Genomic DNA, 26,200 nt, shown 5'->3' on the forward strand with positions numbered 1-26,200 from the left:
CAAGTCTCCAAAAATTAGGTGCAAAACGTTTTCATGTATCCTACGAGCAATAAATGCTCTCAATTCTAATACATTAGAATTCATCATTTATTTTTCTCATCTTTATTCGTCTTGTTGCCCTTTTCCCTGCTTTTAGTACCAGCACAGTTGTCTCATTGTGTTTTTATTGTGTTTATGTTTTTACACTGCAAAAAGGAACTTTCTCCTGTGGGACAATAAAGATCTGAACTGAACTGAACTGATGGGAGCTTTGTGGCACTGAGGAATGAGCAAGATCAGGCTTTATTTTTGGACTTTTCATGGGATTTTGTTAACAATAAGAAAACACCAGAATATCATCCAACTTATCCTTTAATGACTAAAAATTCGGCTTTACTGCAAAGTGTAAATCGATTCTTACCAACAGACTCTGTGTAAGTATTCCTGCAAAGACTGAACCCAACATTCAAGTTTAAATGTTGATGACACGAGACAAATTACTGCATAGTCTTTATTTGGAATATATCTGCAACTCAAGCCAGAAAATGATTCAATAAGTAAACATGCACAGTAATATATGTTAAAGAATATTAGGATTCACACACTCAGTAACCTTTATTGTATCACTGCTGCAATACTCTGATCTGTATGAAGTAAATGTCCAGGTATAACTGTGCTAAAGACACAAATCAAAAAACTAATTTCTTATTTAGAGATACTGCTATATTTACCAATCAATCAATTAGATCAATGAAAAGTAAACTTATGACTACTCTATGTATTGTTCCACCACCATAATCTCAACTTTTCCTCAGTGACCCACCTTCACAGTGCACTTTCCAATCAAATATAAAATCATATTGTTTATCATATCACCTTTAATCTTATATCAGCTATTTCTTAACTGATTAAATTCCCTAATTACTTTAATTCCAGTATAACTCCGAAAAAAAAAAAACAACCCAGAAAAAGACCCGAGTATTGTGGTCCCTTTGGTGCAACAAAATCTTAATTTCAATAAAGTTGTGCTACAACAGCACACACTACATAAACTATTAATGATTGCTTTTTCAGTATAGTGTTAATCTAGATGTTAATCTTTGCTAAACATATAATAATTGCAACATAATAAAAGATAAAGAAAAATAACCTATTTTGGAATCAATAAACCCTTTGATTTACAGTTAACAGCCCAAAGCTGCCCCCTAGTGGAGATGTTAGGTACCACAAGAGCAAAAGCAAAGCTACATCCTCACATGGAGCCTAAATAAGTGAAGTTAAACTTTTATCCATGCAATGTTGTTGAATGTTAAACCAGCCCCATCTCACTGGGACGTGATGACATCACTGTGGGACAGCTTAGAGGTTTTGGTCGTTCTCATGGAAACGGTGGAGATGGTCAGAGTACCTGAGAGAAAGGAGAAAGTTAAGAGCTAATTCTCGTGCATCGGGTACTTGCCAAAATGATTAAAACTGCATATTCTGTTCATACATTAAGTAAAATTTGAAACATCACTCACTTTTTGGCGCAGAAAGCCGAGCAGTCTCTGCCGATACTCTCGCTCCAAGCGGTCTTGTACAACACCTGAAAAATCCCAGTGAACAGGTCAGATCTGTTTCACTCAAACTGATGAGACAGAACCTTTAACGTTAGACCTACCAGGAAGACCAAACAATGCAGAAACAAGGTGTAGAAGAAAGCAATGGTCCTGGCCGTCTTATTGGAGAGAATCACACGTCCCTGAGAGACACAAAAAAACCCAGAAGGGTTCAACAAGAAGTTACACCAAACACGAGCAGAGTGTGTGTGTGTGAGTGTGTGTGTGTGTGTTTGTGTGTTTGTTTGAGGCTTACCAGGCTCAGAGTTGCTTTATCCCAGGGGCTGAGGCTAAGGTATCGACGTTGACGCTCCTGTAAACAAAAAACAGACTTGTAAGCCTCAACAAGAACACGCCATCCTTTAAAAGTGTGATTATTTTTTAAAAACCCAATGTTTTGGTATCTCATTCAATTATTTTTACTATTAAAAAAACAACAACAAACATTTCAGATGCTTTTTACATTTGACGAGCTGTCAGTCTGCGATGTTCAATGTATCTGATGAGTATTGAGGTGTAATTATACTCTGCGGTGCCTCTTTCACTTCTACTCCAACATTTTCAAAAAATGACTTGAAATAAAGTTCCTAAAATGAGACAGGAACTGTTGCTTTCAGCTCATTATCATCATTTGTGTGACTGCAGTAAAAAAATAGCTGCTTTCTTGAAACACATACTGGAGTCTCATCAGTCTTGTATCACAGATTATTTCTGCATGAATGTTGGTGCAAAAGTGGCGAGTCTACAAATAAGAACTTGGCCTTTGATTGAATCAAAGTATATCGTATGTCAACAAGATGACACATCAACCACGTTTGTTCAGTTATCAGAATGAGAAAATAAAACAACAGCAAACAGCAAAAATGGACCCAAAAATAGCGGCAAGGATTTTCATTTGATGTTGTGTGTGTGTGTGTGTGTGTGTGTGTGTGTGTGTGTGTGTAGTGAAGGTGTGTGTCTTGTACCTTCTTGCTGAAGGAAGCGAATGGATCCAGTCTCTCTTCGTACTGAGAGGAGTAACGCATCACTGTGTCGTCACTACCTCCAGCCTGCAGCACAAAGAAAAAACAGAAGAGTCATCAGACAGATCTGACTAAGGCTTCAGTTTCCATCACCCATTCATTCATTCAGTCTTTCACACATAGACGCACTCTTCCAGGGTAGCTCTGCAGGAATTTGATTTTCTCGTAGAGTTTGATGTTGTCTGCTCTCAGGCTGTCCAGCTCGTTCTGCAGAGCCTGCATGGTCTGCTGCATGGAGCGATTCTCCTGCAGGGGACAGAGGAAACAAATGGATTAGTTCTCCCAAAGAAAGACACAGCAATATGTGTATATGCACGTCTGTGTGTGTGTGTGTGTATATGTGTGTGTGTGTGTAAGAGAGAGATCGTGACTCACAGCTTCCAGCTCCTGGTTGCGGGAGCGGAACCTCTCCCTTTGGCTGGAGATGATGGAGAGCAGAGAGTCCATCTGGCCCTGAGGCAGCTCAGGATGGGGGCTCAAGCCTGAACCTGGAAAAGACACAGACATTAAAGATAAAACAACACTTTAATGACTTTAAGATGCATGTTTAAAGATATATACTTCAGACATTCAGTACTAAAATTTGGGGGTATTACATTTTTTAAAATCAGTCTTTTGAGAACAGGAAGTGTCAGTCTAACTCTAGTGAACACCTCACTGACTGCAACACTTCAGCAAAGAAACACTTAAACCCGTCTAATCAGGCTAGTTTGAAGTATCTAAACAGACAAACCCCCTGCGGAGCCTCCTCTCAGCAGGTTTACTCCATTTCAATTAGAGAAGTTGTGCTGTCAGCAAGTCAGACTTCAGTATTTTCACTGTTGTGTCAGTGAGGACTGACACTGTATTTATGTGCTATCACCTCCTTCAGAACAAAGACTTTCCAACGTTGAAATTTCACACGAGCGTCAAAGCTGAATTCAAGGGGTTTGTCTTAGTTTTAAGAGTTATTATACAGTGAGAGCTTAAGAGGGACAAAATTGAGATGTGGATAAAATTATATTGAATATGAATATTTAGCTTTTTGAAAGAAATACACAATAAAGAAATACATAATCTTTTTCAGGACAGAACGTTTATCATCTGTTTTGTCTTCATATTTTGTTTGATATGTTTCAGACACTTTGTGTGAATGTACATTTATTGTTAAACATGAAAACATTTTTTCTTAATCAGCTTCTTCTTCTGCCAAAAATGAATAATTTTGGTTATTTCACGTAAAATTACTTAATTTCTGCTTGTGTCCTTGCCTTTCTCACTGGTTTGAAGGGGCTGTTTGTTTGCTTATGTTACCAGTTCAGAGTCAAATCTGACCAAACCACATCCACACAGTCACTGAGTTTTCACTGTTAATCTCTTAATTAACAAGAACTAAGACTGTTTTCCCCAAACTTTTATTGTTATTGCTATTATTTAGTTAGGAATATTCAAAGTTATAAATAAATACTTAGGGAGTGTACGAAAATTATTAAGGAGTTCAGAAAAGGGGGCCAGTTATGCTGAGGGGAGGGGGGTAGTCACTATCCCACAGCTGCTCCCACCTTCGCTTTATTCTACATCTTAGCAGAAAGCAGAACAGCACATTAAGTGTGCCAAAAAAATTATGAATGCTTCATATAAAAAGGTGACAGCGACACCTCTTGGTTCAAAAATAATGGACGGCTGGAATAAATGGTTAAAAAAAAGACATAATTTTGTTATGTTTGCTGTAATTTTGGTAATAGTTAATTCCACTTGTATTGTGTGAATTGGAGGAATGTGTGAAAATTATTATTCCATTAACATGTAAGGTTTAAATTGTAGTACATTATTTTAAATTCTCTGTATAGTTGCTCTAATTTATTATCTTATATTATTTATTATACTTTGTTTTATTGTTGGGTGAAGATGTTTTTCTCTTAATAACAACAAAAGAGTTAAACATCATGTTCAGCTCTCCTCCCCGCCCACATAATTTTCAAACACTCCCTTAATTTGTGTTCAGGGGCTTTAAAATTCATACAATGACTTGTTCAACCTTTTAAATTCAGGGACGTACCAGCAAACATTGCAGTGGCCTCTTTGATCGGTTCTGGGATGTTCCCAATGTTGCCGACCTCGGACCCGTCTGCGTCTGGGCGAGGCACAGAGGACATGGCCTGGATGGTGCTCAAGTCGTGCTCCAGCTTCAGGATGAGCTCCTTCTGCTCCGCACTGGTCCGCACCGCAGCTGAAAACTCCACCTGCAGCTCCGTGTAGCGGCCTGTCGAGGAGGGCAGAGAGGAAAAGATAAAAGATTATTTCTTCCCATTCGGATTTCTCATTTGTCTTCTGATTTATTTAGGTTTATAGTTCTCCAAAAGACTCACCTGTGGCAGCTGTAAATGGTAGAAGCAGTCCAATATCCACAAACATCTCTGAAAACCCCTTTTAGATTCCCTTTTGTGCCCCACATTCCTACTTTCTGAGCCTTTCCTGGTTTTCTAACCACCTCAACAGATCTCTTTCTCTGAGAATACTTATTCCACAGTACAATCCATGTGTTCAACAAAACACGTTTCCAACAAGACATTTTAAAAAAAAAACTACCACAGCACACTTTTAGTATTTGTATAAAAGAGATTTACTTCAATTATCACACCTAGGGTGCATGTGAATAATAATGATGATGAATCAAATGTCAATCATAACAAATACATTGTGAACGTTTCATACAGTGATATTGCTTTTCAATGTTGTAGAAGGGACTGTTTTACAGTGCTGAGAACAAACAACATGATACGTTTAGTAAATAGAAAGATAAAGAAACAATGATACATGAGGAAAAACGAAAGGGAGGGAGACCCCAAAGGAGAATAAAAGCATCTCAGGAGTGACAGAAGTGCTTGGGGGGAGGGGGGAAACAACTTTCAAAAAGCATCTTAACCATCCCTTTACAGTCATGCAGCCTTTTGTACTACAACACACACACACGTATGCGCACACACACACTCACAAAAGAAGCAGTGGGAGAAGTTATGAGAGTTATTACTTCCACGTTGTTGATGACAGGTTGGAAAATCATCTAAAAACACTCTGAACTTGCTAAAGTCTCAACAAGCATCTTAAAGCTTTCCAAAGCGGGGGGTGTGAAGATCTCCCCGGGTCATTTGGTTGTCAGACTACACTGTGGTTTAAGCTATGGGTGAACTGAAGCGACGACACTAGGTAGCAACATACGGAAAAACTGTCAGCAACCTTTTTCAACAGAGGTGGATAACTACTTCACTATTTGGCTTTTTGCTTCCTCTTTTAAGTCTTGCGAGCATCGTTGAAATGTTTATTGTTCCAGAGTTGATCTCTGGGTGTTAATTGTACAGTTAAGCGTGAAAAAAAAAAAAAAAAATCGAGAAGATATACGAAGAAATGGCTTAAGACTTAAAATATGCTGAAGCCAATGTGAGAGGTGATTGAAAAAAAACAAAACAACAAAAAGCACGCAAGTAAAGTGGAGGGGATGGGGTGAGGGGGTTTAAAGGATGAGTGTATTGTGCTGTATTGTGTGTGTATGTACTACTGAGTGTGCTATGCATACAGCACCACTGATTCGGAAAGTGTTTCCTTACAAAACCCACTTCATAAGATATATTCTAAAAGTATTACAAAAAACATCTGAGGTTTTTCTTTCTTTCTTTCTTTTTTTTTTTTTTTTTTCCTGAATATGGTGACCAGTGCTGCTGTTCGGGCTTCCATTACAACTAATGTGTCAAATGAATAACCACTACTTCAACAGATCATACAGTAAAGCTTTACGACTTCAGAAAACATGATATGATATACAGCATCTGTTACACCTTTACAATGTTATTCAACAGTGTATAGAATCATCTGATTTAAATTTGTAGAAAAATATCTGTGGATCATGGAAAAGTCCTGAATCGTCCCTTCTCTCCTCCTGCCTTCAAACAAAAGCATACTGTGACAATAGTGAATCAATAGCTACTTGATCGACTGTATTTACACGTCTCTTTTCCAAATAACCATTAGAATTGGCACACGTCATATCAATACCTGTAGTGCCGTTATTAATGTCACAGCAAACCTGACACAAACAGAAAAATACAAAATGCCCTATGAATAAATTCAGTGTTATTACAGTGTACGCTGTTTCTGCATGCTTCCTCCTTCATTCAATGCTCTGGCCTTTCGCTGCTAGTAAGGTATGTACAACGTAAGAAATGCATTGTGGGAAAACATCTGTCTGAAATAAGACCCGGACCCAAACACGTCTGCAGGTCAGTCATAAGAATACACAAGTTCGTTCTCTCGCCTTTTTTTTTTTTCCTTTTTTTTTTTTTCTTCCTCTTTTTACTGTTTCACTGCACTCCAGCGATTAAACAGTATACAACCCTCTCCAGAGAGCTGAGAATAAGTCGACTTTTAAGTACCAACATGAGGTGTATGAGAAATAAATTTTGGATCAGGATGTGGGACATATTATGAAGAAATCAGGTGAAATCGTCAACATCTAATGACATCACTAGTTTGGTGCCCTGCTTGGCAGTTAAAGGCACAAATCTGATGATCTCACATGGTTTAGGTGAGTTGATGGATCTGGCTATAAAATGGCTAATGGGTTAAGTGCTTATACTTTACAGTAGCTATTCATCACCATAAAACATACTGTGGTCGTCCAGTCCAAGCAGTCCAAAAGAAGATGATAGGCCTTCAGTATTCTGCAGAGAGACAGATGTTTTACATCAGTCGTCCACAGGAAGAGCCAATGTTGGAGGAATTTTACAATTGCTAGATACATTAGAAAATCCAATTTTAACTAATGAATCTTAATGCAGTGCAATGAGGTTATCAGTATTTTTTGACAGGCTGCCAATATATCTGGATGTACATTCAAGGGAAAGGGGAGGCTTAAGGATGGACTGGATTTCGGATAGAAACCAAAACAGGTGGTTACTAATAATATCTACAACTGTACAGGACAATGGCCCGTTCTGTTCACACAGTTATCTGCAGTTTGAAATACGGGGCTTGCTGTATAAGAATACAGCTTATCATGTAGAAAACATGGGTATAGCTATCTTATGCTTGAATTTTAGTGTTAGCATGCAGATGAGAGTCTGTGCTTGGTTCACAACCACTTTTAAAAAAGGCATACATGTCCCAGGATCCCGGGATCGTACTCGTGTTGTAGTGTTTGCAGACCCTGTCCTAGGTTAAGTCTTCAAAAAAGATCCTAATAAGTGCTTTGTTATGGACTGCTATAGAAATTCTGCATAATCATAGGCTGGCTATCTGTTCAATCTGGCATAGCACACCTGCTAGCTGGTACACTTCTCTAATCTCAATTTGGCAGATATGACCTCTGTCAAGTTAACATGTATTCTCACGTTTTAGGTAATTTCATTTGACCTATTTGACAAAGTGTATACATTTGGACCTGATAATTATGTTAATGTGATTAACGAGTGGGCGAACTCTATCTAAAAGAAGCTGCATGCCCTGCCGAGCGTTAGTGTTGGGCTTGCCCAAGAAACAGCCGAACAAAAAAACAAAACAAAACAAAACAAAAAAAAAAAACATTATTGGAGATAGAAAACAGGAAAAGAGATATGCTATCATATATTCACTGATCTTGATATGTCCTTTGATTCTCTAGCTAGCAATTTAAGAGCATAACTGTTGTGGTAAAAGCTTTATGCTTACGGGAGCATGAACTGTAGCAAACACATTTTTCAAAGCTATTGAAATGACACTAAACTTTAGGATTCATGAATATACAAACAAATGAGAACTAGTACATCTTTGTAAATATTAACCAATACTGCCGGCAGTCTATACGTCTAATAAAAATGTTACTTGCCCTCAGGAACAGTATAATCCCTTAAAAAATAGACAACTCAAATGATAAGACATTAAATGAAAAATACAGCACCTATAAATAAGCAGAATAAAAACCAAACTATAAATGCAAAATAGCAATAAAACCAAGCTACAGTAAATCATAGTATTACACTACTTTGTGAGAAGATTAATGTAATGGTAACGCATCAAACAGCTTAAAAAGAAGGGTGTCAGTTGTGCACTAGTAGTGTGTGCAAGTAGATACGAAATATGACCCCACTCATTGGAAACACTGAACACTCCTCAATCGCACACGCTTTGTGCACACGCATGTATTGACTGGCATGCGTGTACATGCACCCACGCAAACACACACACACACACACACACACATACACACAAACACATACACACACACAAAGGGGAGGCAGTGGGCTGACAGGCACTGAGGGCTTGTGTGGGACAGGGAGGAAGTGATATGCCTTATAATTTGTAGTGTATACAGTAGAATTCAATGCAAAAGACTTACATCCCTGGATACAGGATAGACTGGAGGAGAGTGGTAACTACTCACACCAGGGTTGGGGTGAATTCACTTTCATGGCGATCAACAGGAAGTACAGATTAATCAAATACTGTACATTGCAATTCATTCGCCCTTTTTTTTCTCCTTTTTTTTTTTTTAAAGTCATGAATTTAATCAATTTAATCTTTAATTTAATTCAGAGTGAATTGACCTCGACCCTGACTTACATGCAGGCAAATACAAATGCACACAAGACACACAAACACACACACACACACACACACACGCACACACACAGACAAACATACATACATACACACACACACTCTTCCTGATTTGGCCTATAAAAAGATGTGTGTTTGTGAACAGAGAAAATTAGTCGGTGGTGCAGACACACACACCCAGCAGGTCCAGTGCCGGGTAAAGCTGTGACGTGCACAACCTAAAAACAACAAGAGACACGTATAGTATCACCATGTCAGACAGCTACAGTACTACGTGAATTCATTGTATCGTATTTCAACAATGCAACATTATTCCATTCTAATTCGTTTTTTTTTTTTTTAAACAGTAACTCGTTATTCTTTTATTTTCTGTTCTTATTTTGTACTAATTAAAAATGCTTCCTAAAATTCCCTATTTTGTACTCTTTAGAGTCATTAGACTGTGCAATCTCTTATTGGCAACCAAATTGCAATATCAAAAAAAGAGATCATCCTTCATCCTTAAAAGAAGGGTTTAAGGAGGCAAAAAGAGGGTTCCTTCCTTCCTTCCTCTTCAGATGAGTGCGTGTGTTTGTGAGGAATTAAGAGATCCTTCTGGCCATCACATGGCTGTCAGCAGGATAGGATATGGGACACAACAGGTCAAAGTTTATCTTTCTTACATCAGTAACCATGGCAGCTCAGCCGGCAGGCCTTCCACTACCCTCTTAAGAGTGTAGGAGTGAGATAAAAAGAAAACATGCTGCCATTGAGAAGAGAACATACACACACACCACTTTAGGTGTGTATAATAAACACACACACACACACACACACACACACACACACACTCACAGGTGCACACTGACACAACCCCTAACATACAAACACGCACACACACACGCAGTGAGTGAAAAAGGCAAAGGGTTTGTAACAGTCACTCTACAGTGTGAAAAATGAGGCGTCTCACTGAGTGAGGGGAGGTTTGTGGACACTTGGGAGGTGAGAAGAAGAGCGGAAAAAATCTCCTTTAAGAAAGTGAGAGTTCTTGTAAGAGAGTTCCTGTCTCTATCTATCATCTATCAGTGTCTATCACTGTGACAGCTGCTGTGTCAGGCCTTGCCTGTGTTACTGAGTCCAGGTTTCAACCCCAGCTGTGGGTCAGACCCCAGCTCAGGACTAACCAGTCTGGTGCACCAGTGGCTGGTGATAGGGGGAGGTACAGCAGGGCCGGAGGCCAGCAGGACGGCTAAGTGCTTTTCTCAGTACAAAAACAAAACTCAGTTAAAAAAAAAGGAGAGACACTTAAGTTCTCTTATTTTGTTCTTCTAGGTATTCAGTAAATCTTCTTTTAAGGGTTTTGCCAACCACTCTTTGTTTCTTTCCTCTTTTCGGAAAGCTTCTATGTAATAAAAATGGCTGCTGAGCTTGACTTTGGCTGTGTCCACTCTCCAACTGGAACAGAGCAGGAGGGGTCCAAGGTTAGAGGTCGTGAGGTTATGAGACGAGAGGGATGAAGGATGGTCAGGAGGAGCTAGAACTCCCACTCTGAGGGATCCTCTTTGCTGGCAGCCTTCTCCAGCCTGTGGATGATGTTATTGAGATTGGCTGCCTTCTTCTTGCGCAGATTGTTGTCCCTGGGGTTTCTGGCAGGGCCAGAGGATGGGATGTTAGTACTAGAGGCAGAGCTACTGGAGGATGCCTCTGTGAGGCTGAAGAGCCCCAGTCCTCCCTGTCCACAGCTGGAGCCTGGCCCGGCTAAGCCTGAGGTGGTGCAGTCTATCTGAGCAGGGGAGTTATTAGAGCCCCCTGCCTCAGACTCAGCCTCCATGTCGTGGTCTTTGCATGCCCCTCTGTGATCCTCCAGGCCGATGCCCAGTCCCTGGCGTGTCTCCACTGTGCCCTCAGATTCTGTCCCATCACAGCTGTCCCCCTCTCCTGATTTGGACCCGCGGAGAGAAGGGGAGCCCCCCTCACTGCCAGGTCCTAGCCCTCCAGCTGCCTGGATCTCCTCTATGAAGAGCTCTCGCCGGATACGTGACCTAGTAGAGACACATGAGTTCAGTCACGCTACTCAAATCCTGAAATTCAATTTGTCAGAAATAACACGTCCTGAACACTGGAAATACTGTGCACTGCTGTCCTTTCAAGAGGAACAGGCTGGTAACTGAAGGCCATGCAGGTTGTGGTACTTTTTAAGCTATTTAACAATACAACAAGATTTGTCAAATGCAAAAATATACTCGGGTAGGAATTTAACACAATTAAGTTATTAACTGCAACAAAGACAAAGCTATGTTTATATAGAAATAGAACTGCTGTCATGTAAATTAGACTGACATAAATGACATGAAATCTCCTTTGAAGAACAGTTAAGTCCTGTCCCACTCTACTTGGAAAGCAAACACTAGAGGGCAATAAGTAAATATAATTGTGTCATTTTTTCCCCAAATGCTGACCTATAATTATGGAACCAGTTGATGACAGTACTGGTCTTCAGGTTGAGCTGGGAGGCCAGCTCCTCAATGGTTTTCGGGGAGGGATAGGGCTTCTGCTGGTACGCCCTTTTCAGGGCCTCCTTTTCCTCGGGGCCCAACACCACCCTGGGCTTCTTCAGATGCTGCTGTCCCGGGCTCTGTGAGCCCTGGACGTAATCTGGCCCCACTAAGCCCGCGTCCACAGAATGGTTATCACTCAAGGAGCTCAGCCGCCTCTTCATGTAAGCTGAACAGTCACACAAAAACAAGAGGGTCAGTAGAAAACACATTTAAGTAATAAACAAGTATTGGGAATTTCAATAATAATATTATATATGTAACAGACATTAGAATATCCTATTTTAGTCATTTGTTTAAACTTAATGTAGGAAACATAGGCTGGTATCTTCCTGGATGTGCATGCAATATGTCAAGCAATATTTAAATATATAAAGTAGAACTAATGAAGCCCAAACAGCCATTATGGACCATCTGATTGGACTGTTTTAGAAATTTTTATTGACATTCTTTGCAGGGGGTGTCTATATTTTTTATTTTTATTTTTTTTAAAATCAGCATCAACACTGTGTGCTGGGCTCAATTTCAGTGCTTAGCAGACTTTAGGTGGTAAACCTGTAGTTCACAAAAAGTTTAAAGGCGTGGGCCAGAGTGTCTTTGTCAGCAGATCATCATCACAATGAATATTTTATCTCTGAAAAAATGCATGCCAACTGGAAATGTTTAGTGTTAATGATGGTGCATCAGACACTGTTGTGAAAAAAAGAATCCTGTCAGCATCAGTATCTGACACTAGGGGGTGCTATTGCGTTTCTCACAAATTCTAACAATGAAAGCATCTCTTCCATTTTATAGCAAACAAGTAGCACCATTCACTTCAGGCACCAGCGGCTGAAAATGAACAGCTCATGGCAGCTATGCATTGAGGTTGACATTTTCTCAACCCCAATACATGCTGCCAGATATATTAGTGTTGCAGGGGGGAAAAAAACCCTCAGAGCAAGGTTAGACCACTCTGAAAGTTGTGTGCTACCTCCCAGGCTTGTACCACAAGGGTGAGAGGTCAAATGTGGTTACTCTAGACTAGGTCCATGTCTTTCCTCTGGGCTCTGCTGTTGGCCTGGACTATTCCCAGTTGCTATTTGGATGCATTACTTTGGGGTCAATAATCTAAAATGAAGTTGAACAGAGAGTAACCCCACACGTCCACCCCCCAAACACACTGGCGTGAGGTCAGTTATGTTTTTCGCCCTTGTGTGTAGTTTGCGCTATCAGGAGGGTAAACTGATCCTGGATGCTTGTGCCTACTGGCAGGCTCAAATATGTGTATCCTGTCTCCACAGAAAGGGGGCTTCAAGTGGGCAGTCAGGGGGTCGCTGAGGCCACTAGGAGGCCTCTTGGCTTTGCTGATTCTCGAACGCATCATGCGAACAGAAGGAGAAATCAGAATGATGGAGTGATAGAGTGCGCTATGGGCGAACAAATGATAAAAATACAAGCTTATAGACACTGATGATTATTATGATGATGACGATGATGAAGAGGAGTGCTGATGACTGTGAGTAAGCAGGCCCCCGGCAGTCCCATAGCTGTCACATCTAATGCAGTATGTGATGTCTGCAGTCCTGATTGGTACTGACATCACACCAAGATGACTGTGATCTGCACAACATGCTCTGCTGTCCTGCACAAAGGATATTGTGTGTGCAGATGTGCATGTGTAATTCAAAGGCTGCTGCTTGTGTTTTTATATGAGTGTATTCATAAAATAAATGCATGCTTAAGCACATGACATGAAGGTTTTTCTGTCAGTCTTTTGTTTATTATTTCTGACGGCATGCTGGTCTATACGGAGTGTGCGTTTATTTCTCCTCATTGAGCTTTGAACTACACACCTTTCTTCTCCAAGCGTTTCATATCCATGAGTTTCTCCACACTGTGTGGGTCTTGGAGCCAGAGCTGCATGCGGACGAAGGGCTCCCTGCCCTTCAGGCTGAGCTTGTGCCAGGGTTTGGGCCTGGCCAGCAGGTCTGAGACAGAACCCTGAGTCAGACCCAGGATAGTCTCCCCAAACAAACGTTGACCTGATTAGGAGAGAAGACAAGAGTAACGGTCATTTCAGACAAGTGATTCATTGGTTGAGTCAAAGTTACAACAAATAAATCAATAAAGAGGGCACAGGAAAGGGAAAGAGCAACCAAACTGCACATTTCTACCTTTCTTACCAAGGTTATTATCAGTCAGCACCTCCTTAACCTTCTTGGTGATGGCGTAAGTATCAAGCTCAGGAGACATTGCAACCATCTCCTGGATGCTGAGACCCGAGTGACCAGGTAGAGGCAGCGGGGTGCCGGGCTGAGACTCCCCACCTGAGGGATCCTCAGACGGAGGTTTGAGACTGGAGGACTGTGAAGCCAGCGGATCGCCTGTTAGACCGTTGACAGACTCCTCAGCTGAACTGAGGGGTGACTCTGGAGCGGGGCTGCAGCTTGCTGATGTCTTGGGAGTACCCTCTGCTTGAGGAGAACAGACAGGGCGGGTAAGATCATGTAGGTTAGGAGACATGTTACTATGTAAGAAAACAAGAGTTTCATCTCCTCTCCCTGCTGGCTTTGGGAGGGACTTCAGTCATACTACATCAACTAATTTAATTCCTGTTAAACAAACAGCAAAGGTGCTTAAGTTTTCAGTTTGAAGCTTTTTTGGCTTCCTCCTCCTATTCCTTCATCTCCCTGTCTCTGTCTGTGTAGTACTGTTGTGCAGCTCAGCAGGCTGGAAGAGAGCAGTCATGAGGAGCTGTCAGTGTACATTAGCTGCTGTTTACACCCCCAGAGAGAAAGAGAGACACGCACACGCACGCACACACAAACACACACACACACAGAGCTGCCATCTGGCGCTGCAACACTAACTTGTCTATGACATGACAAACCAGCAGCTTGCTGGCTGACACTGCCACAGCACTGGGGATGGGGGGATGGTGGGAGGAGTAGGGATTGGGGGGGTGGGGGCTGGGGTAAGAGGAAGGGAGGGAGGGGAGGGGTGAGTGACAGACTGACAGTAACAACTAGCCACTAGCTCTAATCAGGCTTTCAGAGTAATGCTCTAGCCCAAGGAGCCTGGTTGTGTGAATCCATATACTTGATGTGCTGAAGTGCGTATGTGCATGTGATTTGTTTACCTTGGTTCTGAGCTTGCTGGATGTGTGAGTTTTGCCCCTGGTCTCCATTGAGCCATGGCTGCATGCGGAGGTATGGCTCCCTGCTCCTCTGGTTCAGCTTGTTCCACGGTTTGTGTCGAGACAGACTATCACTCAATATTCCCTAAAACACACATCAGGAGAATAGGTCAGACATGCGACTGCTGTAGAGTGAAAACACAGTAATAAAAGCAGAAAAGGGGGCAGATAAACTGCACACAAAAGCTTTTGGTTTAGCTTCCCCTCACCTCTTTGGAGTCCTCCAGGTTGTGGTTCTCCTCTCCTATCTGGTTGGATACGCTCCTGCGAGGGTCTGTATGCATGTTGCTCCACCACTGCTCTCTCCAGTAACCCACTCCTCCAGCGCTTCCAGAGCGGCCCAGCCCCTCGGAGCTCCGACTCAGCCTTAGAGCTCCGTCAGCCGACAAGTCGATCCCTGAAGAAGCCCTGCCCTCTCTCTTCACGCTGGAGCTGAAGTCCAGGACTGGAGACGGGGAGGAGGGGGAGGACAAGAGGGAGCTGGGAGGCTTCTTGAGGGAGAGTGCCAAGGGGTTGTAAGGGGGGAGGGGAGCGGTGAGCGGAGAGCTCAGGAGGTCCCTCTGAGATAGTGATGCTATAGAGGACGAAGATGAAGAAGCTTTGAGGATGGGCTCCAGTGCAGCTTGTTGGGCCTCCATCTCTCTCCTAGCTTGCTCTAGGATGGAGCGGATAGCCTCATCTGATCCGCTGCCCCCTCCGCCTCCGCCTCCTACTCCGCCTCCACCCCCTCCTTTCAATCCCGCATATGAGGGTTGAGCGTGGGACAAGTCTGTTGAGGGAGGAGAAAAAGGGCCGTCATGAGAGACACCGACAAACACACAGCCACAATACATCATCTTCACAGCCTTGAGTCCCCTGGAGATGAGAGATTTACACTCACCAGCTTTCTGCACCTGCAGCTCTCTTTTGGCCTGCTCCAGAATGGACTTGATAGCCTCATCTGAACCTGCCTCTGGGGTGCGGACACGGGCAGTAATGTTACCTGGAAGGAGAGAAAGAGGGAAAGGGAGGAGATGAAATATTTCGTCAGATTAAAAAGCAGAGCAGGTAAAGAGAACAATAACGGAGCCTATAAAGGACATCAGATAATTACACCATAGCACAGCACAAAAAACAACATTCCCAACACTGAGCTACAAGGCAACTACACTGAAGGGACTGTCATAATTTCTCTGGTCCCTTTGGAGCTCACACATGCACACATGCTACAGGGTTCATACAGTAAACGTTCCCTAAATAAACATGCTGGCTTTTCCTTTGACGCAAGTCACTGTAACTGTGCGGTTACCTTCAAGGCACATTTATATCTGCGTGCTTGCCCGCAAATTAATAAACGCCACACACACACACACACACGCACACACACACACCATAGATACAGTTCACCCCGACACAAACATGCCACACAGACAGAACGTGCTAGAATCTCTGTGTGTGAAGGGGACAGACCTGTGTGTGAAGCTGTATTGGAGAGGGCTCTCCGCTTCGGAACATCCTGAAACATTCGGCTAAGCTGGGGCTGGCCTGAGCCCTCTGTTAAAAACAATATACCACACACTATGTTACAGCACTTGTGTGTTTTTGTTTTTTTTATATAGCTAGACTATATGGTGCTCTATAATGCTCTGCAAATATATGGAATGCGTGGATACTTCCATCCAAAGCACATTATGGTACAATAAATACATTGATCTTCACCATCTGTGGCCCCAGTAGGAATCAAACCTCTAGCTCTAACAGGAATATTAAACTACAACTAAGACAGAGTAGTGTGGGATAAATTATTTAAAAGTACGTATTAAAAAAGGAACATACCAACTACAGCCTTATTTTTAACACTGTGTCTAGGACTACATGGTAGACTTTTTGTGTACCACTGAGACCACCTTCAATCAGAAATGTCCTGATGCGTTAACAAAAGCAGGCCCAAGCTAATCGAATCTACCCGTAGTTAACAGTACCCCTGCCTTCCTCCTAGTTCCCACCGATCAATACTATTGATGTGTGAAAGGTTTCTGTATTGACCACGATAGCTAGGAGAGGCTCTTGGGATCAGTGCGTGACTAGGAACTCACTCAAAACACACAGGTGTGGCACAGGATGGGAGTTAGGAAAGAGAAAGAAAAATAAAAAGCTAGTCCATATTGACAAGCTAATCAATGGCTCTGTGCAGGGCTGTTCACATACACACACATGCTAGACACACACACACACACACACTCACGCACGCACGCACAGACACACTGAAGATACACAAACTCACCTCTTTGCCGTCCCTGGATGCTGCGCAGCGCTAGGATGTTCTGCTCATCGGCGAGGAACTGCCTCATCTTGTGGAAAGGCTCCTTCCCTCGGATGGTTAGCTTGTTCCACGGCTTTGGTCTGGCCAGGATCTCACTGACCGAACCCTGGGACAGTCCCAGCACATAGTGGCCAAACACACGCTGACCAATGTTGTGCTTGATCAGCTGCTCTTTCACCTGTCGGGCAATCTCTGCCGTGTCCATGTCCTCCCCGTCCAAAACGCTTCCTGTGGTAGCATCAGAGTGGCTGGGTGACGGGGACGGGGCGCTGCCAGCTGTGCTGCTCCCATTAACAGGAGCCATATCTGGGCTGGCTGGAGGTGGCTGCGGGCTGCTGGCTGCCAGAGGGATAGCAGCAGACCCAGAGCCAGGGGTGGAGGTAGGGATGGAGCTGAGGGTTGGAGTGAAGGGGGTGAACAGTAGAGCCCCACTGGGGATTCCAGACGACTCCTGCAAGGCTTTGGAGTAGAAGGTCTGGAGCAGCTGCCGCTGGATCAAGGAGTTCAAAGCCATCTTACCACCCACCAGAGGGAACACAGGGGAGTAGAAGTCCTGTCCAATGCCCGTAGGAGTGAAAGGGTGCGTTTCGCTGCTGCTGGTGGTGGTGGTGGTGGTGGCAGTGTTGAGGGGATCCGTATAAGTGCGAGACAGGGGGAGCTGGGAGGAGGAAGGAAGAGAGGGAGGGGGAGGAGGGGGTGAAGAAGAGGGGTCGCTGGGCATGGTCTCCTCCTTCGGTGTGGACTCTTCTGTCCCTTTTTGACCGGCTGGCCCTACAAGAAAGGTCAAAACACACCATGCATTATGGGGGAGTCAACAAAAAAGGGGTTCCAAAAAGAGAGAGAAAAAAAATAAACAAAAGTTGAAAGTTATCTTAATCAAGTCTTTTTCCAAATTAGTGAACTTTGTTTTCCTTTTTTGCCAACCCCCCCAGACAAAATGCCCATGCATTTGTGATTTCAACCTTTCTTGTAAGCCACAGCCTGGAAGAAAAAAGGACAAACAAAACAATTGACACTGTGCCACTTAGGCAGATTAGCTTGGCCCAGGGCTCAGTCTCTCTCTCTTGCAGGCAAAGTGGAAGTAACTGGACAAAATGATGTCCATAGATAGCCAATACACCATGTGAGTCCTCCTCCATGCTGCTGCAGTGAATTCCTAAACACTGCTTTATTCCATTATTCCATTGTAGATGCAGTACCATAGTCTTTAGTTCATAAAAAATACATCCAGGAAAAAATGAAGAAATAAAACTCAAACATTGCTTATGGCTGAACAGAAAACAGATGCATGTCACCAAAAACAGACTGTACAGCTCTGCTGACTCTGAGTAAAGGCCTAGTTTCACTTCTTTCCCGCATAGAAACTTGGACTGATTAAATTTGTACATTCACCAAAACAAATATAGATAGAAACTATATTTTTTTTCAGTCTTGTAACTACCAGAATCCATCTTGATGATAAGCGCTGCGAGAAATAGTATTCTAATGCATAACCATTGAGACTTAACATGATTGAGTAAGACAGTAAGCTCCCCTTACTGTGAATGTTAATCAATTCAAAGCTATTCAGCTATTCAAGCCTAAAGCCATGACATTTCAAACCCATAAACACTGTTGCAGAGGGCAGGAGTCCTGATGTAGGGGGCATAGTATGGTGTCCTCATTTTTTTGTACTGCAACTTTGTTCCTGTTCAGGTTGACCTCCTGCTGAGGTATTCAAAGACACCACAGATGCCGTCCTTTCTTCTCCATGAGGACTAAAGCAACAATATTTCTGTTACATTTGCATTTTCAAACCATTTTCATTGAGGTCCCTGTATTGCAAATCACTTCAAAAACATGTGTAAATGGTTAAGTATTCTCAGAGAAAAATAATCTATATGCATGTATGTCCCCATGCATATCTATGCAATCTCTACATTGCTATCCCTGCACGGTCTTACCTGCAGCTGAGCCCTCATCTAGCCTCCCATGAATATTGGACTCAACCTCTAGGGGGCTTTTTCCCCCACTTTTTTTTGTTATGACTGAAGGTTTTATGAAGGCAGAGCCGGATCTGGCCAATGTCGATGAACCCAGCCCTTATTAAAACCTTACATTTCAGGCAGACTTACCGCTGAGCTCAGTGTTGGAGATGCGCAGAGCGGCGCTCTCAGATTGTAGACTACGGTTCCTCTCCAGCAGCAGCACCTCCAGAGGTTTAGATGAATCCTGATTGAGTGATGGAGGGGGCAGGTGGAGAAATAGAACAGAAATTAAAACAAGATTTTATGTCTCTGCCTCCCTGTTTCAATGTTAATTTTCATTGTTCTTATTGTATAATTTTGTTTAATCAATTACTTAATTATTTTTGTAGCTGTCACTTTTACCTGCACAGAGTCAGAAGTTCCAAACTCCATAGACTTAAGGATACTGAGGAGGGAAAGAGAGATATTTTAACATATAAACTTCCCACAAAGACACAGAAACCCACAAATACAACTATGCTGAGGCATACCGGTTTTTCTATTTCTGTCTCTTTAAGGACAAAGAAAGGATAAAGGGGCAGTGAGCGAGAGAGACACACAATATAAAGCTACAGACATACAAGCTTCACCTTCATAAGGGCACTCAATTGAGTTACATATCTTAAATGAAGACACGCATCTTGTTTAACATCATTAAAGACATCAAACACATGCAATAAATAGATCTGTGCTGGACACACACACACACACACACACACACACACACACACACACACACACACACACACACACACACACACACACACACACACACACACACACACACACACACACACACACACACACACTTTTCTGTGTTTGCTCCTCACCTCAACTCCTTCTTCACCTCCTCATAGTCAGCTTGCTTCTGCAGTTTCTCCTCCAGTTCCTGGAGATTACAAAGAGATGAAATGACATGAAAAATAGATGAAATAAGAAAAGCAATCCTTGGATCTTTAGATGTCATGCACTGATTTCAGTGACTTAACTCTAAGATTAAAGAAGATAGTGCATGTGTGAATATAGTTACAGGTGTGACCAGAATACAACAAAGCAGGAACAAGTAAAAGAATACAGAAATAGTCATAGTAAGAAGATTAATGGCTAAAATTGTACAAAATAAATTAAAATCTGAAGCAATACGTTCTGTTGGTACCTTGAGAACGGCAGTCTTGCTGCTGAGCTGCTGCTCCAGCTGTGTGATCTGGGAGCTGGTGGTCTCTCGGAGTTTGGTCAGGCTGGCCTGCAGTCTCTGGACGTCCTCCACCAGCTGTGCGGTCTCCCTTTCTTTGGCCCTGAGCTCCGCCTCCAGACTTGAGTGGGATGCCACTTCCACTGCCTGTTCCTAAAAGGTCAAATAGAACAGCGGTTTAATCTGGGAGCAAACGGAAACCTTACAGCTACGAGTATTCAAAAAAATACCCATCAACAGCACTGCAAAGTCAACAGCAATCAGTATTTCTATGCCTGACAAATGCTGATAGTCAGAAGTAATTCATCAACCAATCACAATCCTGATCAATGAAGCAGATACTTTTGTGTAGCAGTCAGTCTCCACGTTAAGTAAGTCCAGCCTCTGCCAGACAGGTCCAATAAATCAATACAGTTAATCAATGCACCAATTATCTATTGATACCATGGCAACCTTTTCTTTGAAATCAATAGATTACTCAACAAATCAATGCGTTACTGGCGACTGACCTTGAAGATTAATGACAACACTGATCAATAAACTGTAGCTTTAATCAGCTGATCACCTTTGGCATAAAAAGGCCAAGTTGATCTTTAGCCTATCAATACCTCTTCGTCAGCCGCGCAGTAAAAAAAAAAAAAAAAAAAAAAAAATCGGTGAAGCTGTGAAATGTGTTACCGTGTCGGGGTCAGCCTTGGTCGGGCTGCTGAGCTGCTGGGATTGGTTACTCAAGGACAGCTGCTCTCTGAGCGACTCCGCCTCTCTCTGAGCTGCCTCTGCTCGCTGGAAGAAGAAGGAGAAACGCTAAAAGGAAAATCTACCAGTGGAGATTCTTATACTGTCAAACATGATTAATCTAATGTTCAATTCAGTTGCTACTGTGTAATGTCCTTTTCAAGTGTACAAACTTTCCTTCAACTTGTCTCTGTCTTTCCTCACTTGGAAACTTATTTAATACATGTAGACTAACAGAAATAGCAGGGTGAGACCAAGAAAGCAAGAGTTCTCTCTGTTAAAAAAGTGCCCGCATGTCCTTTACTCAACATATAATCTGTCTTTTGAGGATGGAGTCAGTGCAGATCATCGTTATCATTAACATTTTCCATACAGAATCCCTCTATATTGTACAAGCAATACAACAATTGGGCAAGTTGCACTCCAAAAAGACACTCAAATTAAAATAATTAAGTTTTTCATTGTACCATCTTCTTCTATCAGCCAATACTGTGTCTGTATGGAAAGTCCATCCTCCTCCAGCATAAACAAATATATACGACAAAGTGGAGGATTGCAGGGAGAAATGCAAAGCAAAAGTATAGCATGACGACCGAGGGTGGATTTTTTTCCTTCAAGTAAAGTCAGTGAAAATATTAAATTAGCCCTGAGAATTGAGATGATACCGACTGCCTCGTATTTATGGCCAAACTGCCATGCTCCAGTTGGGAATCATCTGCAACGCTAGCCAACTTGCCATCATTAGGAGTTACAGGGAGCCGATTCCATAGTGTTCCTAATTGCAACCATATTGAGAGCTGTTATTGACTGTGTGGGAGTTGGACTGCTAGTCGCGAAAGAAAAATCCTGTTTTCCATTTTCTCCTTATAAAAGCGTATAAAAAGTCTGTGACTGAGCTGGAGGCCATGCTGTCATCCTCTGTAAACCTCAAATCAGAAGTGTGAATAGTGTGTGTGTACGTGTGTGTGTGTGTGTGTGGCATTATAGTTGGAGCGCTAACCTTTAGGCTAATATTAACATTACATGCCTATGCTACCCCTTTAGCCACAAATCATACTCTTGGGCTAATAATGAAAGTTAACAACAATGACATTAACAGATACCACAGGAATATTTACAACACAAGGGCAGAGGGCGCGCTAGGGGGCTTATTTCAGCTGGACGGGTTTAGTAGGTGTGTAATAAATGTAAAACAAACAGCAGCCTGCAAAGTGATAATGAAGCCATTATTTGTTAATGTAAGCCACATTTCAGTAATTTTGTGCAGATAAGAATATTTGTACTTTAAACCATAAGGTTGGCGATGTTCTATATTTTTCTCACATATCTTCACACATTGTGAAAAGACCAAATCCACCTCGCAATACTTTCCAACTTCTCCAGCTTAAGAAACGGGTCATGAATATATACTTTATTTTAAAAAAAAAGAAAAAAAAAGGGTAAATAATTTCCTAAATCAGCTGGGCAGTGTAGTTTTCAGTAAACGTTACACATCACGAGTAAAGAGTACATTTGTTAAGAACTATTTTCAGCCACTACAATGATCGTGTTCATGATAATGAAGGAAGATTGTCACCAAGTGCAACCGTGTGGCTCACTGATGTCTTTTTAGTAGTTTTTGGACAACAATGGCGCTTTATGGGACAGAGGAATAAGCTTCACCAGGCTTTGGATACACAGGCAATACTCGTCAGAAGTATCAGTTAGTGGTTGGTTTTGGCCTTTATGTGACATTTGTTGACAATAAGTAAAACACATCATCAGCCTAATTTTAAGCAAATTTATACACATATTTCTTTCTGGGCAACAATTTAAAAAAAGAAAAACAGAATCTGATGTGATAGAAAGTTTGCACGATGCTGGGTAAAAATAGAAAAATAAACAGTAAGGGAATTTGAGTGGCAGTAGGTTACCTGATTGGCTCTTTCCAGGTCTGTCATCACCATCTCAATCTCATCGGCCCTGAAGAAGATATAGACACAGTTACTACAGAGAAAAAAAACACAACAGATGATGTTGTTTATTTAAAAAAAAAAAAAAAAGAGAGAGACTCGCAGAAACACATCACACAAATAGAAACAAGGAATGGATAAACGCAGATGATTCCCAGGAAGAAAAAGTACACTCTGCACTCATCACGTGTGTATGTGTGATTGTTCGGAGAGCGCGCATTTTAGAGAATGCTAGTGCCGTGTCCATTAAGCTACTGTCTAAATTTCACCTTAATCCATTGATTGTGAACTCCATAACCCAAACAGCTTGTATGTGTGCGTGCATACATGTATTTAAGTGTGTGTGTGTGTGTTTCTATGTGTGTGGGTGTGCACATGTAAGCCCCTAAACCCAGGCCACACTAAAACAGAGGGATTACATTAATAGAGCTCTAAGTCCTAATACAGCAGACTAATCTGCTATGAAGCTGTGTGATTGTGTCTGACTAATGGTCTGGATGGAGGCCATGGTTCACCTCTCACTTGCTAGAGGTCAGACAGCAGGAATACATCCCCATAATACCACCTCTCATTGGACTTTGGAAAAATTGTTTAATAACCCTCTTTCCTGAGCAACATGTCTACCTGTCACTTTCCTGTAAAGACCGACAGACATGAAAGTCAATTCGGGGACGAGGCCGAAAACAACACTGAACACACAGATACATGGTGATTTATTTTTTTTTTTTGCATTAAACTTCAGGTTATAAACCATGAACAGTCTAATTGCTTAAATATGATTACACTCTCTGTTAATTAGTTGCTAGTGTGTGTGTGTGTGTTTGTGTACATTTCACTGTATGAGGGAGGATTTAAAATACATAGTTACAATAAACAAATTCATGGAAATGCTGACAAAACTCCACAACTAGTGTTCATTGTGGAGCAAAGACGCACCGTGTGTGCACGTATGTTTATTTAAGACATTATTTACTGATAAAAATACACGGCGGCATTGAGTGCGAAGATGTGAGAGCGTATGTGTACTGCTGTGTCCATTAAGACCTTTTGATTTCGCTGCAATCTTTTGATAGGGAACCCAATAACCCACGCAGCTTTTGTATTTGTGTGTCACAGTATGAGAAACAGTGTTATGTCCCATAGGCTTGAGTACTACTGATTTGAATGTGTTTAACAAAACAGACACAGTTGATATTAGGTCAACATTGTGCCACAGGCGATGCAGCAAAAAGAATCAGATGTGGGTGGGAGAGCTTTTCACTCTCCGCTTTTATTCTTTCCCTAACAGTTAAAAGGATCTAGTATGCATTTAAACAACATAATAGTACACTACCTTACCAGCTTTTATCCTGTCTTAAGCTATAGTGTGCGGGACCCGCGTGCGCGCTCGAACGCGCTCCCACACACACACACACATACACAAGTGTAAGGTCAGAGAGCCAACAAGCCAGAAAAGCTTGTAATGGAGAGCGTTTATGGGTAGTAATGCAACCCAAATACACCACCGCTCCTGCTCCAAATGTGATCATTTAATCAAAGTACAGATGCACAAAGTCTTCTTAAATAACCTTTGGATTTGGCTGTATTTGGGAATTATAAAGGCAAAGCTAGAGGCTGAGGGCCAAAGCAGATCACAGGGAAGGGATTTTCTGCATATCCTGATACAGTCAGTCAGTCGCTGGGCAGGGCAGGAACTGTCCATGGCCAGCCGATGCACCCAGTGGAATTAATTCATCAAACAGTAAAGGGAGGGTCATCTGTAACGGTAAAAGCCTGATTTTTTTTTTTTTTGCCACCATAACTTCATCTACAGACCTCTATATAGCAGCCACAGGGAGGAGCTATAGAGTAGATGCACAGCCACACTGGAAAATACAACACGCACATGCACACACTTACACACACACACACTCTCTTTTGTACCATGAAAGCCATTGGGTGCACCCAGTGACATCAGTGAGTACTGTAGGACTTCTGAAACAAGCCCAGAGCCTCTAAGCTCCTACTATACTTCCTCCATCTCAGACAGGCCTTTTCATCTCTTATCATCTTCTCTCCCTTTCTCCTCACTCAACCGCTGCTTTTCTTTTTTTTTTTCCACCCTCTGCCTGCTTCTATCCTTTCTCCTCAACCCCGTTCTCTTCCCATTGCCCTCCGCTTTCCTCCTTTCATCTTTCTTCCCTTTCCACCTCCCCTCTCTCATCTTTCACCCTCTCTTCCTCGGCCTCTGTCCTCGGTGCCAGCAGGATATTCCCCTGATTTAGATTTTCATTTCCCTCCTCTATCACACTCTTATCCCTTCTTCCTCGCTGTAGCCTCCAGCCCCTGGCTTGCTTTTTGCCCTCCAGCTTTCATCACTCCATTCCTTTTCTTTCCTTAGCCTTCTCCACATTGCATTTTCACAGCGTGTTACCTTGGGGATTTCAAGGAGGCTTAAAAAGAAGCTAGCTGTGAGAGTGTGTCTCTGTGTGTATATTATGCGCCATTTTGTGTGTGTGTGTGTGTGTGTGTGTGTGTGTGTGTGTGTGTGTGTGTGAGTGTGTGTGTGGTGAGTGCTCGAGATGGACACAGGAAAGAAGAGACTATTGACTGTTGCTAATTATCACCAATTAAATGTTTTTTTCCCAAAATGGTATCAAGCCTTTACACAGAGATAAGAGTACACACAAGCACACAGAGGCATACACACACACACACACACACACACACACACACACGCGCGCGCACACACACACACACACACAGCATCCTGTGGGGCTTGGGATCAATATATCATTAATCTTTAACAGGGACTAAATGGGTAAAACGTGGCCAGCCAGACCCTCACAGCGCCAACACAGAGAGGGGGCTACGCTACTTCTGCAAGCCCACCTCCCGCTGAAGCTCACACACTCCGGGCACTGCAACATCGACCAAATTCTCAGGGAGTGTGTGTACATCCCTGTGTGTGTGTGTGTGTGTGTGTGTGTGTGTGTGTGTGTTTTAAAAGGCAGATTACCCAAATGCAGCAAGAGGATGGGGGATTTGTCACGCAATGTCCTCCTTAGTGGAAACTTTAGAGCAAGTGTGTGTATGTGTGTGTGTGTGTGCATACGTGTGTATGTGTTGGTGAGAAAAAGCCTGTGATATGTATGC

At 42.4% G+C, this 26,200-nt stretch overlaps 1 protein-coding gene across 6 annotated transcripts in view; it reads right to left on the bottom strand.

Moving 5' to 3' along the window:
* Positions 1-476: 476 nt before the first annotated feature.
* Positions 477-26,200, bottom strand: part of cux1b (cut-like homeobox 1b) — a 63,065-nt gene continuing 37,341 nt past the window's right edge. For 2 of the 6 annotated variants that reach the window (XM_044355302.1, XM_044355305.1), the window contains 15 exons: positions 23,027-23,075; positions 21,057-21,161; positions 20,343-20,531; positions 20,017-20,075; positions 19,550-19,592; positions 19,295-19,391; positions 17,142-17,951; positions 16,328-16,411; positions 15,759-15,860; positions 15,088-15,647; positions 14,822-14,963; positions 13,866-14,156; positions 13,536-13,724; positions 11,605-11,869; positions 9,967-11,187 (listed from right to left, as the gene is read on the bottom strand). In XM_044355302.1, coding sequence (XP_044211237.1) covers positions 10,680-11,187; positions 11,605-11,869; positions 13,536-13,724; positions 13,866-14,156; positions 14,822-14,963; positions 15,088-15,647; positions 15,759-15,860; positions 16,328-16,411; positions 17,142-17,951; positions 19,295-19,391; positions 19,550-19,592; positions 20,017-20,075; positions 20,343-20,531; positions 21,057-21,161; positions 23,027-23,075 — 3,493 coding nt within the window. In that variant the 3' untranslated portion in view covers positions 9,967-10,679. Of the gene's footprint in view, positions 1,388-1,499; positions 1,565-1,639; positions 1,721-1,833; positions 1,891-2,542; positions 2,627-2,728; positions 2,846-2,974; positions 3,088-4,637; positions 4,842-9,966; positions 11,188-11,604; positions 11,870-13,535; positions 13,725-13,865; positions 14,157-14,821; positions 14,964-15,087; positions 15,648-15,758; positions 15,861-16,327; positions 16,412-17,141; positions 17,952-19,294; positions 19,392-19,549; positions 19,593-20,016; positions 20,076-20,342; positions 20,532-21,056; positions 21,162-23,026; positions 23,076-26,200 lie in introns of those variants that run through there. The other 4 variants (XM_044355303.1, XM_044355308.1, XM_044355306.1 and 1 more) reach the window with 4 other exon arrangements.

Source organism: Thunnus albacares, chromosome 6, assembly GCF_914725855.1.
Source record: "Thunnus albacares chromosome 6, fThuAlb1.1, whole genome shotgun sequence".
NCBI classification, from domain to species: domain Eukaryota; kingdom Metazoa; phylum Chordata; class Actinopteri; order Scombriformes; family Scombridae; genus Thunnus; species Thunnus albacares.